Source organism: Hylobates moloch, unplaced genomic scaffold, assembly GCF_009828535.3.
Source record: "Hylobates moloch isolate HMO894 unplaced genomic scaffold, HMol_V3 SCAFFOLD_9, whole genome shotgun sequence".
In the NCBI taxonomy this organism is placed as follows: domain Eukaryota; kingdom Metazoa; phylum Chordata; class Mammalia; order Primates; family Hylobatidae; genus Hylobates; species Hylobates moloch.
The window spans coordinates 105339684-105359793 of NW_026652284.1; the positions used below are offsets into that span (position 1 = coordinate 105339684).

At 40.4% G+C, this 20110-nt stretch overlaps 1 protein-coding gene across 5 annotated transcripts in view; it reads right to left on the reverse strand.

Annotated features, from left to right (window-relative positions):
• The window catches only part of WASHC5 (WASH complex subunit 5), a 90649-nt gene that overhangs the window by 32945 nt on the left and 37594 nt on the right, over positions 1-20110 (reverse strand). For 4 of the 5 annotated variants that reach the window (XR_004371004.2, XR_009214850.1, XM_032760405.2 and 1 more), the window contains exons 17-26: positions 19643-19723; positions 14693-14794; positions 13139-13318; positions 11324-11448; positions 8713-8875; positions 8168-8270; positions 8000-8079; positions 3972-4075; positions 3006-3135; positions 1412-1508 (exon numbers count right to left, since the gene is read on the reverse strand). Coding sequence is in view for 3 of the 5 variants with exons in the window: in XM_032760405.2 (XP_032616296.1) it covers positions 1412-1508; positions 3006-3135; positions 3972-4075; positions 8000-8079; positions 8168-8270; positions 8713-8875; positions 11324-11448; positions 13139-13318; positions 14693-14794; positions 19643-19723 (1165 nt within the window). In the remaining 2 variants the exon portion in view is untranslated. Of the gene's footprint in view, positions 1-1411; positions 2234-3005; positions 3136-3971; positions 4076-7999; positions 8080-8167; positions 8271-8712; positions 8876-11323; positions 11449-13138; positions 13319-14692; positions 14795-19642; positions 19724-20110 lie in introns of those variants that run through there. The other variant, XM_032760407.2, reaches the window with a different exon arrangement.

Genomic DNA, 20110 nt, shown 5'->3' on the forward strand with positions numbered 1-20110 from the left:
AGTACTGTAAGGAAGAAATATATTTAGGAATCTCTAGTTAAGAAAAAGTGATTACATTTGTAGAAATGCTCTTATAATGCTTTTAAAGTAAACTAAAGTCTATAGTGGATTTTTAAAAATATCATTTAGCTGGATACAAAGTTTGAAGGCAGAGGAAACACTTTGGTATCTATTATGTAACTACAAAAATATTCTGACCAATGACAAAAATAAATTAGGGTTATATTCCTGGAGAGAACAGACATATTGAAAGGCTTTGGTGTCTCTTGTTTGTACTGAATATTCTGACATATAATCATACATAAAGTATTAAATATTCATGTATAAATATTAGTCTTATCTCCTTAACTATATTGTTACTTTTCCCATCATGATTCCAGATACACAGCTGGCACATGCATCTTGTTGAAAGAACAGAACATCAACCAAAAGAAGTTTCTTTCGCACCACAATTAGCTGCCTAAACATTGAAGAAGAGAATCAAAACAAAGGTCCCTCATATTCTACAAGCTGGACAATGAACCCTTACTGAGGTAGACCATATTTTGTTGATTTTAAATCCACTGTCTAGGGCTGGGCACAATGGCTCACGCCTGTAATCCCAGCCCTTTAGGAGCCGAGGCAGGTGGATCGCTTGAGCTCAGGAGTTGGATACCAGTCTGGGCAACATGGCAAAACCCTGTTGCTACAAAAAATACAAAAAAATTAGCTGGGCATGGCAGTGTGCACCTATAGTCCCAGCTACTCAGGAGGCTGAGGTGGGAGGATTCTTGAGCATGAGAGGTCAAGGCCATAGTGGGCTGAGACTGTGCCACTGTACTCCCATCTGAGTGACTGAGACCTTGTCTCAAAAAATAAATAAAATAAAATAAAGAAATAAATAAGTGTACTTAAAAAAAAATAAATCCGGCCAGGTGCGGTGGCTCACACCTGTAATCCCAGCACTTAGGGAGGCCAAGGTGGGCAGATCACCTGAGGTCACGAGTTCGAGACCAGCCTGGTTAACATGGTGAAAACTCTCTCTCTACTAAAAATACAAAAATATTAGATGGGCGTGGTAGTACGTGCCTGTAATCCCAGCTACTTGGGAGGCTGAGGCAGGAGAATCGCTTGAACCTGCGAGGCGGAGGCTGCAGTGAGCCGAGACTGTGCCATTGTGCTCCAGCCTGGGCAACAAGAACAAAACTCTATCTCAAAAAAAATAAATAAATAAAAATAAAATAAATCCACTGTCTACAGTTCATAAGAGGCATTGTATTTCAAAGGCATAAAGACTCGAATTTCATAAACATGAATTTAACTAAGAAAAGATCTCATATCTGACATAGGCATTCTATACAAAAAGCTATTTAGTTAGATGTTAATCTGTTGGTATTGTTACTCATTGCAAAATAATAAATGTCATACGTACCCAGATTTTTGTTGTATTGAAGTTTTGGCAACTGAGCGATCAAAAATAGAAAGTTTACAATTGGAAAATAGGGTAAGCGCTTTGTTGTTATGTATATCTGGAAAGAGAAAGGTAAGAAAAATGGATGGTTAATTCACATTGCACAATACCACAGAACAGGTTTCCAAATGAAAATCTTCCATTTTACTTCAATTTGCTCTTTGGCCTTCCTGAAATGTGGATGGTTCCATTAATTTGCTGCCTTCAGAGTTTTATTTAACACACCTGGCCCTGGCCACATAAATACCTGTATCATAATTTGCCCTTCTGGAAAGAAAACAATTTTGCTTAGAAAGACTTTTCCCCTGAATCCTGTTAATGTCATTAATAAAAGGAAGGGAGGGACAAGTGATGAGCAAGAATGGGAGGGGAAGGCAAAATGAAGAGCAGTCGAGGCAGAGCTGGAGGCGAATATAGGGGGAGTGTGGGAGGGAGAAGAGAGAGAGAGGGAAGGAGGGAAGAAGGAGAGGAGGAGGAGGGAGAGCGAAGGGAAAAGATCCATGTAGCAGCGAGTAGTATCTAAGTAGAAAGACAGCAAAGTTCTTCTTGTCATTTGCTGTCCCCTAGGCAATGTCACAGAGCAGTCTCCCAGATGTCACGGCAGAAACTATAGTCAGGATGTACACGGCCAGGTCGAGACTCCCAGCTGGCCGATTCCATAGGAGACAGGGTAGCACACGGGTCAGAAGCAGGGGCTCTGGTCAGACTGCCTGGCTCCTCCACTTGCTAGTTGGCCTCTCTGAGCCTCGGGTTCCTCAACTCATAATGGCGTATTTCATAGGGCTTGTTGTGGGATGAAGTGAGATAATCCACGATCAGGGTTAAGACAGTGCACTTGTTATGCAGTAAATATTCAAAACATTAGCTACTATTCAGGTTTATAATCTTTTATCCAAAACACAAGGGATAATACAGATTTCAGAATTTCAAATTTTACAGATTTTAGAAAGATAATATAGGGGTTGGGGTAATGCACTATAATCAAAGTTACTATAATCAAAGTCTGCAATAAAATATAAGAATGTTTACAGTAAGGAAGATAAATAACTAGTATAAACAGCCTTATGTCAGCTCAGGACAGATTTTGCCATGCAAAGAGATCTGGCACTGAGTTATGAAAAAACTTTCAGTTCTTAGAGGTTTTCTGAGCTCACAACTGCAGGGAAGAGTTTGTAGCTTCTATAATGACTGGGATTACTGTCAGCCACAGGGGGAAGCACCTTTGGCAAGACAGATCAATGCTACCATTTTGGGTCTGTTGGGCCTTGATGATTGAACGGCAAACCCCAGTGAAACCCAAAACTAATCTCTTACACGGATGCAGCACCTTCCCCTTTGTCATGAGCTTTCACCAGCGCTATAGCACTTGATTCTCACAGACCTGAGCCAGGCGGGGAAAGTGTGATGATTGCTTAGAAAGGGCAGGGAACTGAATGGAATGAAGGCTCTGGGGTCTGAATCCAGTTTCCTCTGGTATTTCTGCACAGTAATCTGTACCTGGGCCAAATACCATTCTGTACCCCCACCCCTGCCATTATATATTTTAATTATTCACCTTATTCAGTGGGTTGTGAATGCCAGCTGCCTCCAGATAGGCTGTGATTTCATATAAAAGTGTGTTATCTTCTTTGGGGTAAGGAAGTGAAGGGTCCTGATAGTGGGCTTCAATGTCTGCTAGGAGAGCCCTAAATGAAGAAAAACCCCGGAGATAAACATTAGTGAGTAAGTGAATTTATACGAGAGTTAATATAGGGCAGTGATGTAATCTTTTCTAGCCTCAGTTTCCTCATCTGTAAAATGAGAGCTTGATCCCGCTAATTCTCAATCCATGCCTGTGACTGGTTTTAAGTGGAAAATTTGACCTAGAATTACTTTATCTTTTGGAATCAACCTCAATCAAATGCATTCACCATTCAAATTTTCATGTGTTGACTGAACTCTTCTTAATACCTGCTTTGTCAAAAGCACTGACTTGGTGAGTGAGAAGCACGGATTATTTATCTGTAAGTAGGCAGCCTCAAACGACAGCAGGTTGCTGGTGAGGCGGAGGATATGAGTTCCCTTTAGGACAGGCCTCCATAACCACTCTTGGTAATCAACACACTTCCAACTGCCCTCTGGATGATGAGCGATCAGCCCTGTAAAAAGCCAGTTGTGGATTTTGGTAATAATTGCTTTCTAAAATCTGTGCAAGTATCTAGCAGTGTCTGGTGTGTCTCTCACTCACTCTCTCTAATGAATTCATTTATTCAGCTGACATGTATTGAATCATGTGATCAGTACATGCCTGCTGAATACAAGAATCCATTAGAGAGAGTGAGTGAGAGACAGAGATAAACTGAGGGACAATACTGAGGAAAGAGGCTCCAAAGACAGATTTGATTATCCATGGCAAGGAAGCCTGTAAGTTCAGACCTCCCACCCAAAAATAACTTAAAAGAGTAAGAATTGAAGAAACTGGGGTGCGTAGATGATAAACAATCCAAGCCCATGGATGGCTGTTTCAAACCCTGGCACTTACTTATTGAGATTCTCCAGAGCAGCTGCCAGATGTTTAGAATCAAACCGACAAGAATAATTTAATTCATTGGCAATCTGTTGTCTCAGAATCTGCATCTGCCCAACCTGTGCACAAGCAAGAGAAATAACAGGTAGCGCACTCAAGCATTTCAGAGTGACAGTGAGGAGGTAAACACAAAGATGACAATTCTTCACTGGGCCTTCACATCACTCTACAGGAAAAAAAAATAAGGATTTCCTGAACTGATCTCTTGGCTAAGACTAGCACTGGACCTAATGGAGCACCAGAGGCCCTTCAAGGAATGTCTGGACGGACTCCCATACCCCAGCCTAAAAATACCCCAAAGTCTATGATTCACAAAGTGATCTATTAATGTTCAGTTGTTCATGTATCAAAGGTGTCTTTTTTGAAGCTATATTTTTAACCTTTTGGAATAAGTGCTCCAAATTTAGTAGCTGCTGTGAGAAGTCTTACTTACTTCCTTTTATTTATCCTAAACGGAACTTTCTCAAGCTCTAGGAATGCCATTTCACACTAGTATTCTCAAACTGGGTGAATATTAAGTCTGTCCTCATGCCACTCAGGATTATAGGTTCCATAATTACATAAAATCTTTCACAAAAATTTTAACAATGATAGCCCCTTAATCCAGGGTTCTTAATTTTGTGTGTGTGTGTCTGATATGGTTTGGTTGTGCCCCCACCCAAATTTCATCTTGAATTGTAGTTCCCATAATCCCCATGTGTCGTGGGAGGGACCCAGTGGGAGGTAATTGAATTATGGGGGTGGTTACCTCCATACTGTTCTCGTAATCGTGGGTGAGTTCTCACGAGATCTGATGGTTTTATAAGGGGCTTTTCTCCTTTCAACTATATTTCTCTTTCCTGTTGCCATGTGAAGAAGGACATGTTTGCTTCCACTTCCACCATGGTTGTAAGTTTCCTGAGGCCTCCACAGCCATGCTGAACTGTGAGTCAATCGAACCTCTTTCCTTTATAAATTACCCAGTCTTGAGTATGTCTTTATTATGTGAGAATTGACTAATACAGCCTTGGACTCCTTTGGGAATCTGGTGAAGCCTATGGACACTATTTCAGAATAATGTTTTTGAATGTACAAAATAAAACATAGAGGGTAACAGTGGAAGCCAGTTGTAATGAAATACAATTAACCATTCAAAGAACAAATCTGTGATATAGAGTTATGCTAGGATGGTGTAATTAACTATGGTACTTTAAAAGTAGCTATGAGCATAAATGATATTGGAGATTATCTGCAATGGTTGGATGATAGGAAGCGATCTTTGGGTCAGGCTTGAGAGAGTTCAGTTTGCCCTCATAATGTTGTCTGCATCATAAGGTCAATAGCACACTCTAACTTTTTCTGCCTATAAATGTCTTCTTTTCTACTCTAGACAAAGTATTCCTGAAAGACTGGCAAAGGGGAGTGAGGGAGGTGGGGAGAGGAAGGAAGCCAGCATTATAATGCAAGCAGCAATAAGGTAGAAATAAACACATTTCCTCTGAGTTGCTGGGGGCAGAGAAGAGTTAAGGAAAAGACAGTGGCTCACACCTGCAATCCCAGCACTTCAGGAGGTCGAGGCAGGCTGATTGCTTGAGGCTACGAGTTTGAGACCAAGCCTGGCCAAAATGCTGAAACTCTATCCCTACTAAAAATAAAAAATTAGCTGGGTATGGTGGTGGACACCTGTAATCCCAGCTACTTGGAAGGCTGAGGCACGAGAAACACTTGAATCCAGGAGGTAGAGGTTGCAGTGAGCCAAGATTGCACCACTGCACTCCAGCCTGGGTGACAGAGAAAGCCTGTCTCAAAAAAAAAAAAAAAAAAAAGAAAAGGAGGCTGGACCTCTCTAAGAACAAAAGTTACTTAGCTAAATGGAGCTTGTAATGGTCAAAAGTATTAAATGACCTCAGATGCATTATTTTTGACCACTATTCGTACAAGACTATTATTCTATTTATGTGAAAAACGTCAATCCAAAAATGCTATTTATAAATAGGAAGTGTTTTAATTTATAGAGTAGCATTATTTAAAAATTAGAATGCAGCAAATCCAAGAAAACAGTAGGTTCTTTCAGGCCATGTAAAAATGTCCCTGAAACCCTGTATCTGGCCCATATAATTCTTTGCTTAATTTTCTATGTCTAGTATACTCTGTGTCAAGGATCCTCTTGAAACTATCAATCTAGAACTGGAAGTAGAAATAAAGTCAGTTTAATATAACTTGCTCTCGTTTAACGCATAATGAGTCTTTGTTAGTGACATTTTCTATTTTTGGTACTCACGTACTTCAAGCTTTAATAAGGTGCTGAAGAGGCTAACGAGCCTGGGATGGATGAGAAACTTACTCCACCTACTCATTTGCCTCTTTGGAGATATCTGGCTTATCATTCTTTCTCCAAGATTTTTCTAGAGTTGCACTGTTGAGTACAGCAGCTCCTAGCCATGTGTGGCTATTTACTTTTAAATTAATATGAAATAAAATTAAAAATTGCATTTCACTGTCCCACAACTCACATTTCATGAGCTCAATAGCTACACAGGGCTAGGAGCTGCTGTCATCATCGAATAGCACAGAACATTTCCACTGTTGTTCCAGATCATTAACACTGGCTCAGTGACTGTAAGCACCCTAACTCAAGACAAAAAGACAAATTTGTCCTTCGGGGCTTTATTTAAAGATCACTGACCCAGACACAGTCACGTGGCTGTTACTGAATTACTGGCAACTATAACCAATAAGGGTCTGTAATAGCTACTGGACTGAGAGCCCTCCAGTGAGCAAGGGGAAAAACCTTCCAGTTTCTTGGAAGAATCCCTGTAATCCCCCTAACGCCTCCTACAGAGTTGGGACTCACACCTGTCCAAACTCGGGTGATTTCTTATTCCTCCTAATTTTTTCCAGCAATTAGAAACTTGGCCTGGGAAGCGCTCAATATCTGACAATCATGAGGCTAGGGGAAGGCAGACCCACATCACGATAGGACATCTAGCAGAGCCATGGGCTCCTTGCCTTACCTGTTCTGTTTAGTGATCCAAACAACAACTACTACTACTCCTCTTCCTCACCAAAATTATGGGAAATATATTGTGAATTTGGCTGAGATACCAATGAGTGCTGTCTCAAGAGAAACTTACATAATTGGGAATCAGAAACTGGAACTGTTCAAAATTCCCTTAGCATTCTAGAATTCTAGACTTTTCTACCGCACGTGATACTTTTGATCACAAATCATAGTTTTCCACCGAGAAGTCTATTCTTTCATACTAGATTGTGAGTCGGCTTTCTGAGGAGACCAGTCGTGTTTCATTTAACTGTCTCTCACAGCAACTGACAATGCCCTGGGTATAATGGGTGTGCAAGAATGGGCCGTTGATGATCTCAGATTATTAGATGATGAAAGAAGACTCGCAGAAGATGCAGGGGTCCCTGGGAGCTCCTACTGCTGAGTAAAGGCAGGAAAGTAGGCAGCTGGATTCTAAAATAAGTTAGACTTCCATCCAGCAAATTAATCTCTTCGTCTTTCTTATTCATTTCCAAAGTAAGAGTGCTTTATGCATAGTATAAGGATAATTTATGCCCCAAAGAACCTGGTTTCCTAACATCTATGCAGACACAAGAGGGGAGAGAGACAATGTTCTGTTCTAACAGCAGCTTGGAGCAGATGAGGTGTGTATAAATGAACTTGGTTATGTAAGAAGGGAGTATTACTGTGCAAGGAAAAGTTCCATTTTCATATACAAAAGCACCTCTAGCCAAAAGGCATTTTACAAAGAGCCAGTTTTCTTGAACAAAAGGAAAACGCTAGGCTCCTAAAAAGCCTAGTCAAGAACAGATCCAGAAAGGGAGATAAACAAAATGAATTTTAAAATGATAAACTGAAGTATTAAAATATTTTTGATTTAATGATGAAAGAAGAGTAGCTTTCTCTGGGCAACAAAGTTACAAGAAAATAAAAAATTTAAAAATGTAAGTATTGACTATACACCCTCTCTTCTACAACATACCTTCATTATAGCCTCCAGATACGCAGTCCAAATCTTCTGTGTTTTGGCAATGGCGGAAAAATAAATTTTATTTGAATTTGCTGAAAAGTTAAAACATAATTTTCTCTTTAGTACATTCGTAAAGGCTACAGTGTCATCCCCGCCTCAGGCTAGTTTCAGGACACTCACCTACAATACTTTTTAGGGGACTGACAGCATTCATGAGGGTTTTTAAAGTGTCCTGAACAGTTCTGTCTCTCAGGATAATTTTCTGAAACATACTGAGGAAATTCTAAAAACAAGAAGGCATGGTCAAAGAACCAAACATAATGAATTAAATAAGCAAATACTCCAGTTACCTAAAATGCTATGCCTCACAGAGGCTGGGCCTAAGTCACACAAAACCTCTAAATAGGATGACAGCAAAAAAAAGCAACTTCAGGTTCCTAATAGAAACATCCCTTGCTAGGAAAAGTCACTGGCTTCAAGGATTAAAAAGTCTTATCTTCCCAAACTGAAACTCACAAGAACAGTCTAATCCTGAAAGTACTATGCTGGCCAAACAAATTCTAGTTTATTCCCAACTCTTATCTACCCAGTAGGTATCATATGCCTAAAGTCACTGTTAAGAAATCATGGAAGAAAGGTTAGGTGAGTTCAAACTGCCCAGTAAGATATGTTCTTGCTTCTCCCCCTGGGTGGCAGAAAACAGGCATGAAAGTCAAAAGGCTCACCTGTAACTCTTTTACAATCATAAAGCACAGAAGCCTGTCTAAGCCATTTAGACCAAAGGTCCCCAAGGTGGTCTGGATTTCTGAGAAGAGGCGGCTGCTGGTCACTTCCTGATGAGTTTTCATATCATACCAAGTGTTCAGCTGGTCTACGTGACATGTCATTCTAAAATGAAAACAACGCAAAAACCCCAGAACGGCTCAGAATTCATCCTTAAAGAGATGTTAGGACTCAACAGGGCATGTGGCACCAAATATGAAGAACAGGAGTTACATGATCTGTGTTTTCTAACCTCTGTATTCAGGCACCCAATGCGTCTTCCTAGTGACCACCCAATGGAACAGGAAGGTAAAATTCAGTCTGACCCCCTTTTCCTGCCCTATGCCATATCATTGGTTTCAGTCATTTATTTCCACTGAGTTAGGGTGTTGACTTGGAGTCATGCTGAGAAGACAAGGTTAGGTTCAGCTATCAGGCTGGAAGACTTTAGAGCCCATTTGTCTCTCTGTGCAGCCTTCCTTTAAATTTCCAGTTTGGAGACAAAACAAGACCTTGTATAATTTCCATGTGGTAAAAAAGGAACCTAGAATCTTCATACACTACCTAACATTTGAGACTATGACGACAAAGCAATTTGCTTTTTCCTCCCAGTTCCTCAAACTTGTAGATGCCATCTTCTGGTCTTCTCCAAATGATTTAGACTCAAAAGTGTGACAATGACAGTGACAACAACCAACCATATTTACTGGGCACTTATTATGTACCAGGTGCTGTGTGTGCTAAGACCTTTCCATGTGTTATTTCATCCTCATAACAGCTCTGTGGAATACAAACCATTTCATCCTCATTTTATAGATAACTGAGCCTCTCATAGGTCTGACCACCACCCTTAACCACCATTTCAATGGTTTTCAAATATTGAGAGAGGGACCCTGAGTCCCTGGTAGAGCTTGTTTGAAATACAGATGCCCAGCTTCCATTCCTGGAGAATCTGATTTAATAGTTCTGGGGGAGAGCTCTGGCCTTTGCATTTTCAGCAAGCTCCACAGATGACATATCCTACTGTCCAAAGCCACCACATACCTTTACCAGAAGGGGGCGTGAGAAGGAGTTGAAAGAGCCTAGAAGCAAGGGAGGTTTTAAATCAGGAAGTAAATAGGGAGAACAAAACAAGAGGATTCCCAAACTGCTTACAACTTCCATCTGCTTGCTTCAAAGACTCCTTCTGCCACTGAGTACACTCTGATGTGTCACTGGGGAGGCCCCCAATTCTGATGATAAAATTCATATATGATGTGGAAATTCTGTTCACACTTAATCCTCTCTGCCTGCACTAATAGGGCACTGGGTGGATAGTTTTATAAAAAGGCTTTGGTGATTGAAGGGTACCAAGAAAGAAGGAGCTATAGAACTTTTTGAATCACTTACTCTTTTTGTCCCATGAGCCAAAATTCCTTATTTCTGCTAGAAATTTTGGAATAAGGTTATATAGAGTTTCTCAACTTTCATAAGTTTCGAAGGACAAAATACGCCTGGATTAGAAAGAAGACAGCACAAAGGATCCACGTCCTAAGAACATTTAACTCACACGAGATCAACTACACGTGCCTGGGTGGTCAGAGAACAAAGATAATCGCTTTTTTCCTGGGTAATTCCCCCAACCCTTCTGCTCAGTGAGCCTGTGCCCAGGGGTGGACATGAGAACATGCTCTTCCCCAAGCTGATCTTAGTTGGTACTGAGTTCTCCTGAGGCTCAAATGAAGAAAAAGGAGGAAAACTTGCTCAACTGGACTTACTAGAGGCAGCATGCTAGTCTCTGCCGTGGTGCTCACCTAAAATATTCTCAGGAGCAGTTTTAATTAAATGAGATTTTCACGCAGTTACTGCTGAACATAGAGCCCACATGACCCGTCTGTAGACTGTGATTGGCTGTATACAAAGCTATGCAGTCCGCCCTTCACAGTACAATGCCCAGGAGCTGGGCTCTGGAGTCAGAGGGCCTGGAGTGTATTCTGGGTCCGTCATTTATTAACTGTGTGACGCTGGGCAAATGAGCAAGCTTTTCTGTGCTTCAGTTACTTCATCTTTAAAATGGGAATAAGAATAATGCCTATCTCATAAGATTGCTGTAAATGGTTTAATGACTGGATGTGTATAACGTGGCGAGAAGAGTGCATAGATAAGTGTTCAATAAATATTAGTTGTTGCTATCAAAAGTGCTTGTGTGTTGAGGTAAGAATCGTTTTGTGGAGACAGGGGGGCGGGGGAGAGATTAGATTCTTCTAAGGAGCGCGCAACCTAGATCCTTCACATGCAAAGTTCACGCTCCTAAGAGAATCTAATGCCACCACTGATCTGACAGCAAGTGGAGCTCAGGTGGTAATGCTTGCTTGCCCATCGCTCACCTCTTGCTGTGCGGTCCGGTTCCTCACGAGTGATAGACCGGTACCAGTCTGCAGCGCAGGGGTTAGGGACCCTTGCCCTAAAGGGTCAGAATATGAGTTGACAAGTGCAGGACCCCCGTGATTGGAATAGGGGCTGTGCCACAGGGCCACAGGTGCAGATGAGACTGCCTGCAGTATTCAGGGCTCTGTAGAATTCAGGTACACCTACTTTGGGTCTGTGATCCGCAGGATTTCTCTGCAGAGTCGACCAATAAACGTTACAGACTCATCCACAGGGGTAAACTTGGGTATGGGAATATGAGTGGACTGGTACATGCTTTGCCAATCTTGAATCTAGAAAACAAAACCATCAATATTTAGTAAACCTTTGATAAGATAACCTAGTTATCCCTTTTCCACATAATTTTACAAAGATAATATTGCATAAAGAGTGACAATAAAGGTTCTTTGTTTTTTTTTAGATGTTGTCTCGTTCTGTCCCCCAGGCTGGAGTGCAGTGGCGTGATCTCGGCTCACTGCAACCTCCACTACCTGGGTGCAAGCGATTCTTTTGCCTCAGCCTCCTGAGTAGCTGGGATTACAGGCACCTGCCACCATGCCTGGCTAATTTTTGTATTTTTAGTAGAGATGGGGTTTCACCATGTTGGCTAGGCTGGTCTCGAACTCCTGATCTCAAGTGATCCTCCCACCTTGGCCTCCCAAAGTGCTGGGATTATAGGCATGTGCCAGGTCTGGCTAATTTTTGTGTTTTTAGTAGAGACAGGCTGGTCTCAAACACTTGATCTCGGGTGATCCACCTGCCTTGGACTTTCAAAGTGCTGGGATTACAGGTGTGAGCCACTGTGCCTGGCTTGGTTTTTTATTTTAGAGACAGGATCTTGCTCTGTTGCCCAGACTGGAGTGCTGTGGTGTGATCACAGCTTGTTGCAGCCTCAACCTCCTGGGCTCAAGCAATCCTCCCTCCTGAGCCTCCAAGTAGCTGAGACTACAGGCATGAGCTACTGTACCTGGCCTGTTTCTTGGTTTTGAAGAGGAAACTTCTAAAACTGCATTAATAATAGTCTCCCAGAAATACCACATAAAACATTTATAAAAAAACAAACATTGTGAAAAGGTGAGGTGACAAAGGAGAAGCGAGAACTAAGATGAGACATGGGAACTTCCGGCTTTCTGTCTTATGAGTTGACATGCATCCATGTAATATAAAAATCCAAAATATCATAAGGCTGGAATAGACTTAAACTTTTGAAAATGTCACCCAAATCATGTCAGTTCCCACATAAAAACTTGCAGAGAGGCTCCTTGTTAACTACTTACTAAAATCAAACTTCTCAGTTTTGGCACTTAAGCATTTGGTATTCTTTTTTTTATCCAATTAAAGAAATGGGCAAAGGACTTTTATGCACATTTTTCCAAAGAAGACATACAAATGGCCAATAAGCTGTTCAACATCACTGGCATTAGAGAAATGCAAATCAAAACCATGATGAGATACCTTCATGTGCACTAGGGTGACTATAATTTTAAAAAATTGAAAATAACAAGCATTGGTTAGGACATGGAGAAACTGGAACCCTTGCACACTGCCGTTGGGCATGTAAAATGGTGCGTTACTACGTAACACAGTTTGGCAGTTCCTCAATAAGTTAAGCATAGAACTACCCATTATAGGTCCTAGTAATTCCACTCCTCAGTATGTACCCTGTCGAACCCAAACAAAGGAGTCCTAAAAGTCTTTTGAACTGTTAATCACTTGGGTTATAACAATTACAACAGCTTCATTCTGTAGCCATTTAATGGTGTCTGCCTTCTCAGGACAGTGAGCTCCCAGAAGTTACGTGCCATGTCCACTTTTCTGCAACCCTCCTGGCTCCTGAAAGTACTCTGAAGGTACTGAGACTATCTAGTGTTTACAGATTTTTAGTAAATAAACTTTCTTGTTGACATTTGTGAGGTTTGGGATGTGTACTCTAAACATGAGAAATAACAAATATAGTCAAGAATTTTAAAATTTATTAGATACCTTCGTTCTTAGGAAGTTATTACACTCTTGCTCCACATTGTAATTTATAATACGAGATACTTCTTCCTGCCAAATCTTCAGACCATAAATGTTGACATAGTCCTGTATGTATTCAAAAGAACGATGGAATCCATCCATGGTCGCTCCCAACTCTTTCAGCTTGGGCATCAGTTCACTTGGCTGTGGAAAAGGGGAAACATAAAGCTCTTACACTGGAGTAGATTGCCAACTATTCATTCTAATATCTAACTAGACTTTAAGTAGTATAGCAGGCCAGATGCGGTGGCTCCCGCCTGTAACCCCAGCACTTTGGGAGGTTTAGGCAGGAAGATCACTTGAGGTCAGGAGTTCAAGACCAGCCTGGCCAACGTAGTGAAACCCTGACTCTACTAAAAAAAATATAAAAATTAGCCAGGTGTGGTGCGTACCTGTAATCCCAGCTACTTGGGAGGCTGAGGCAGGGAATGGCTTGAACCTGGGAGGCGGAGGCTACAGTGAGCTGAGATTGTGCCACTGCACTCCAGCCTGGGCGACAGAGCAAGACTTAATCTTAAAAAATAAAAAATAGGCCGGGCTCATGCCTGTAATCTCGGCACTTTGGGAGGCTGAGATGGGTGGATCACTTGAGGTCAGGAGTTCAAGACCAGCCTGGCCAACGTGGTGAAACCCTGTCAAAAATACAAAAATTAGCCGGATATGATGGCAGGCGCCTATAATCCCAGCTACTTAGGAGGCTGAGGCACAAGAATCGCTTGAACCCAGGAGGTGGAGGTTGCAGTGGATCGAGATTGTGCCACTGCACTCTAGCCTGGGAGACAGAGCAAGACTTTGTCTCAATCAGTCAGTCAATAGTACAGCAGCTAAGAGACCATAGTCATAGTTTAAGACATACTTTAAGTTTTAGAAATACTCATTTCCTACTTCATCTAGGATGACTGACAACTGATGTCAGACATTCAGCCAAGAAATGATTTCACTCATTTGGGAAGGAAGCCTCATATAAAGAAATAAAAAAAATGAATGACTGTGGTTTCTCTGTCATTTAATAAATCTATCTAGCCTCAGAATACTTAAAACATTTTAAATTGAATTTACTATGATAATAAATATCCTAAATAGAGATTTCAGGCCTATTATTTTTCTCCTGAGAAAAATGACCATATTCCCTAGCAGATAAAGCAAAATAAAAAATTATAACCTTTATAGTTCCCATCTGCTTTAGGGTTACCAAATTCTTTTAACTATAAGAAGTAATTCTGAATCATAAAATCAGTTTAATTCTGAAATGGGATCAATAGGTGGAGGAAAGAAGCACTGGTTTTAAAAATATGATCTTTTAAATATAAAATCTACATTTCATATTTATAATATAAATTTATAATATGAATGGATTATAAGATCCAAAAGCACATCAGTTGTTTGTGTTGAAAATCACATATTTGATATACGTTAGCTAGAAGGTAAGGTCTTGCTCGCGATAGTTAAAAATGGCATTCTAGTCCATGCCTCAAGCTGGGTGGAGAAGAGGACAGGCCCACTCTGGTCGCTGGGTACCTTGGCTCGAGGGTTGAATATCAGTCCCCTATGCAGGGCAAAGGCAACGCGCTTCACAAGCTCTTTCCTTATTCCATCTTCCAGCAACTGCTTTGGATCCACCTAAGTGCCAATCAAAAGTATTAAATGATAGTTACGAAAAATTCAGTCCTGACGAAATTCAGAGGAAAGATGGCTTTCAGAATCTGCAGTGGGGCATTTTCCTACCTCCTCACTAAATGATTTGAATTTTTTTCCTTTCCTGCCCCTGTGATCTTGCACAGCTTGGATGGAATTATTAAACCTCTCACCTTTTTAGGACTCTGTTTATTTCAGCAAAGTTCACGATGATAATTTTACAACATGACATTTCAAAGATGATGAATAAGGAAAGTTTTAAATGGCCTCACATTCTAATTAATGCGTTAACAGTAAAAAGTGCCTTTTTGGAAGGGCGGGATGAAGGACCTATGACTGAATTTACAGATGCATGTTCTTCCTTTACGTTTTATTTCTAGGCACCTTATATCCATATGAGCAAACTCAGATTTGAGGTCGGGCCACTCTGTAAATTGAATAATTATCTTTTCTTTCAGCATTCTTGGAATTAGGGAGATAAAATAGGAAAGCAAATCTGCTATCTAACTCTACAAGCTTATTTTGCTCATTATTTCTTCTATAATGAAAAGGCTTTTGTTATTCCTTAAAAAAGTCTCTTATCAGATCCATAAAACATCAAATGATTTTACATACTCCCTTGAATTCTCTGAGACTTGTTTCTTTTACTTTTAATTTGTAAAGAACCATTATTTTAAAAGGTCATAAAGGCAATTAATGGGTTCCATCTGGTTTTGATTATATTTAAATTTCAAATAAGACAACTGCAATGGGGGTTACAAAAACACAAAGCCAGAGAAACAGTTAAACTACGTCAAGATCATTCAATCAGGGAAATCCAGACTGTGGAGCAACTGAAGGTGAAAGGCCCTATGTTCTTCAACAGATGAATTATAGGGAAAGAAAGGAAGGAGGGCTGGGTGTGGTGGCTCACGCCTGTAATCCCAGCACTTTGGAAAGCTGAGGCAGGTGGATCACCCAAGTTCAGGAGTTCGAGACCAACCTGACCAACATGGAGAAACCCCATCTCTACTAAAAATACAAAATCAGTCGGGCATTGTGGCACATGCCTGTAGTCCCAGCTACTCGGGAGGCTGAGGCAGGAGAACTGCTTGAACTCAGGAGGCGGAGGTTGCGGTGAGCCTGCACCACTGTACTCCAGCCTGGGCAACAAGAGCGGAACTCTGTCTCAAAAAAAAAAAAAAAAAGACTTAAAAGACATAACATAGTTTTTCAAATGGGCAAATCTAAGCTATAGTCTGGAAATTAATGACATATAGCTTCATTGGATAATAAAACTATACACGGGAGGCCTGAGATGAGGTCAGGGTGCATGAGGGGGCTTTCAGGAGTGGGGCTGGCTAAATCCTATTTCTTAAGTGGTAGTCAGAATGACTGGTGCCTACATCATTCTTTCTTTAGTTTTCAGCATCTGTGCTTTATTATACAATAAAAAGGTAAATTATAAAGATATAATCAATGAGTACAGAATCAAAGAAGTATCACGAAGCTTTCAAAGAAATACTCCTTACAAGAACAGACTGAAAGAGTTCAATGCTTTCGTGAATCTAAAGGTCTCATGTGGCTCTTCTAATCCTTCCCAGATTCCACTAATCTGTGGAAGTGTTCATAGCTAAGAGAAAGCCATCTTCACACAGCCCCTTCCTCACATTTCTATTCCCTTCCCCCGAAGTTAACAACAGTAACTGTTTTCATATGGATCATCCAGACCTTTCTCTATTCGTTCATATACATAAATATCCATCCTTACACATATATTTAATTTCAAAAATCTAAATGGGATCATATACACGTATATGTACAGAGACACGCATGTATATCACACACATATATTATGCATATATATACATAGTTGCATGCATGTATATCACACACACACTATACATATACACACACACACACACACACACACACACACATATACATACATACATGTTTTTCTGCAATTTGCATTTTTCATTTTCCACCTTGGAGATTTTCCAGTAGTAAATTCTTTTTGAATCACTCTAGACCAATCTACAGTACGAATGCACCACGGAATATTTAACCATTCCCCTACTGATGGATGTTTACATTACAGATGCTCCTTAAGATGGGGTTACATTCCAATAAACTCGTCGTAAGTTGAAAATATCAGAAGTCAAAGATACACTGAATATACCTAATCTACCAAACATCATAGTTTAGCTTACCCTACCTCAAATGTGCTCAGAACACTTACGTTAACCTACAGTTGGGCAATATCATCCAACACAAAGCCTATTTTATAATAAAGTATTGAATATCTCATGTAATTTATCGTATACTGAAAGTGAAAAACAGTATAGGTATCATCATGAAGTTGAATCATTGTAAGTTTGAGATGATCTATATTTCTTTTTTTTTTTTTTGCTGCCTTTAACAATGAATGCTTATATATCTGTGTACATCTCACTTGTTTTAAGTCATATCAACCAAATTGAACCTACACTTTTTATAAGTGTTTGAAATACAACCTCAACACTCTGAGGTTAAAGATCAGCGAGGGCCACAGGATTACTTTTAAAAGCTCTTAGTTGTTATTGGTAGACTAGAGAGTCTACTGGGTTGAATGGAGTTGGTCAGCAGGCTACTCCTTCTGCTGTTATAATCTGAAAGATTGTGGGAAAAGATCAGTATTTTACCAAGAAGTCTTTCTTTTGATAATTGTTGTTAATTACCCGTAATAGGTTTTATTACATCCTTCTTATAGTGGTCACTTTGCAGTCCTAGGATTTATCATCCTGTGTGTAAGAAGTGACTAAAATGCACGTACATTCTCTACACATCAACTGAATTCACCTGGGATCAGGCCTAAAGCATGTTTAGCAAATTCTATTAATATTCTAGGAACTACCATGGTATTTCTTTTAGCATACTTCCAGAAAACACATACCAAAGTTCCATTTAGGTACATTTCCTCTATTTTCTTTGATTTTAATAACGCAAATATTAATATGGCAATTAGGAATGTTGAGATTCTACTGATGTCAGATATATAGAAAAATAAAGAAAAGCACCATAAACTATATGAATGGACCCACCACTACTCACCATAGCATTCCAAATTAAAAAAGCAATGAGATACTTTATACCTCTTGGGAGAACAAAATTAGAAAGTGGATAATATCAAGTATTGGTGAAGATGTAAGCCGTTAAGTCCCAATGGCCTTCTGACATTTTCAATTTGTGATGTAACACCATTGTAAGTCAAGGAACATTTGTATCTCAACATCCATCAGTAGTGGAATAGTAAATACACCATGGTGCATTCGTACTATGGATTGGTCTGCGGCCACTTGAAAAGAATATAGATTTCAGAGGAATTCTTGCACAGGTCTGGAGTGGGGATATGCTCAGAGACGTTCATCATGACACTGGTTGTGATAATGGGGGGCACAGGTGTCTGTCCCAAGCTGGATGGTTAAGAAAAATGTGGAATTCTATGCAGCAGTAAAAAGTAACCTACTATCTGACCTATAGCAATATAAATAAATTGCAAAAGCAATAACCAGTAAGAGAAGTTGGAAAAAGAATGAGACTTAGAGCACAATATGGTTGAGATAAATCAAAAGCACATGCACACATCAAATAATGCCATATGCTAAAAATAAGAATACTTGCATATTTAGGAACATTTACCAAACACACAAAGTTGGTGCTATGGGTAATGGAAATGGAATCAGGGATCCAGGAGAAGAAAAAACCAAAAAAACAAAAGATGAGAGGAGCTTGCATGCCCCAGTGATGATAGTGGTCTGTTAAAAGAGGGATATGGGCCGGGCGCAGTGGCCCACGCCTGTAATCCCAGCACTTTGGGAGGCTGAGGCGGGCAGATCACGAGGTCAGGAGATCGAGACCACGGTGAAACCCTGTCTCTAAAAAACACAAAAAATTAGCCGGGCGCGGTGACAGGTGCCTGTAGTCCCAGCTACTCGGGAGGCTGAGGCAAGAGAATGGCGTGAACCCGGGAGGCGGAGCTTGCAGTGAGCTGAGATTGCGCCACTGCACTCCGGCCTGGATGACAGAACGAGACCCTTGTCTCAAAAAAAAAAAAAAGAGGGATATGATTATTTTAGCTCTCTGTACCTGGGGTGTGAAATAAAAATACTAAAAATGAAGGAAGGAAAACAGAGAGAGAGAGAAGAAAGCAACTTTGACTAAGGAAATAGAATTTTTGGTTTTTTTTTGCTTTTCCCAAAATTCAATCAAATATATTTTTCTTAGATTTAAACAACTCTTTGGTAAAACGGTACTAGCACCACACATTTTCTGCAGAACTACAAGATAAGGAAATTCCCACTACCTTCAAGTATTAAGAGAAACAAAGATTACAATGCTTTCTCTTCCTCGATCAATAAGTGAGTAAAATGGGCCGGGCACCGTGGCTCACGCCTATAATCCCAGCACTTTGAAAGGTCACGACAGATGGATCACTTGAGGTCAGGAGTTTGAGACCAGCCTGGCCAACATGGTGAAACTCGTCTCTATTAAAAATACAAAAATTAGCTGGGTGTGGTGTTGTATGCCTGTAGTACCAACTACTTGGGGAACTGAGGCATGAGAATCACTTGAACCCGGGAGGTGGAGGTTGCAGTGAGCCAAGCACCACTGCACTCCAGCCTGGGCAACAGAGAGAGAGACTCTGTCTCAAAAAACTCAACTAAAATAAAATAAATGAGTAAAATGAAGACTGAAATTGGAATGTCAAACAGCAGATGATGCCACTCCCTTTTGCACACATGATAATTACCACAAAAACCCAAACAGCTAAGAGTCATGGTGCGAGGCCATACAGACTAACAAAACTGTTACCTTGATGATGCCAACCAAAGTCGTTTTCATCATTAAGATGCCTTCAGTAAAAATGGAGATAGCATGAGTAAGCTTGGCAACCTATAACAAAGAAAAAGAGGTATGAAAAATTATTGGCTAATAGTCCTGGAATGAACAAAGATAACAGGAAATGAACTTGTAGCTTTAGGACACCTGTGTCCACATGTTCTGGACAGAAATGAGGCTCTATGGTACAACTGAAAGCCCACTGTTAGACATATTGGGTAACACAGTCAGAAGACATCAGTTCATTCTTTCACGTTTGACAAAGCATTTCTCCTTTAGGCTTCATTTTCTCATGTCTAAAATTTGGGGCAGAATTCAATGATCTAAACGGGCCCTTTTGGCTAGAAAAGACTATGAGACTGAGAAAGCAACCTCCCCTTCCCTGGCCTCCCCATTATTTGCAAGCAACACCAGCAGACATTGATAAGGCAGGCAGGTTCT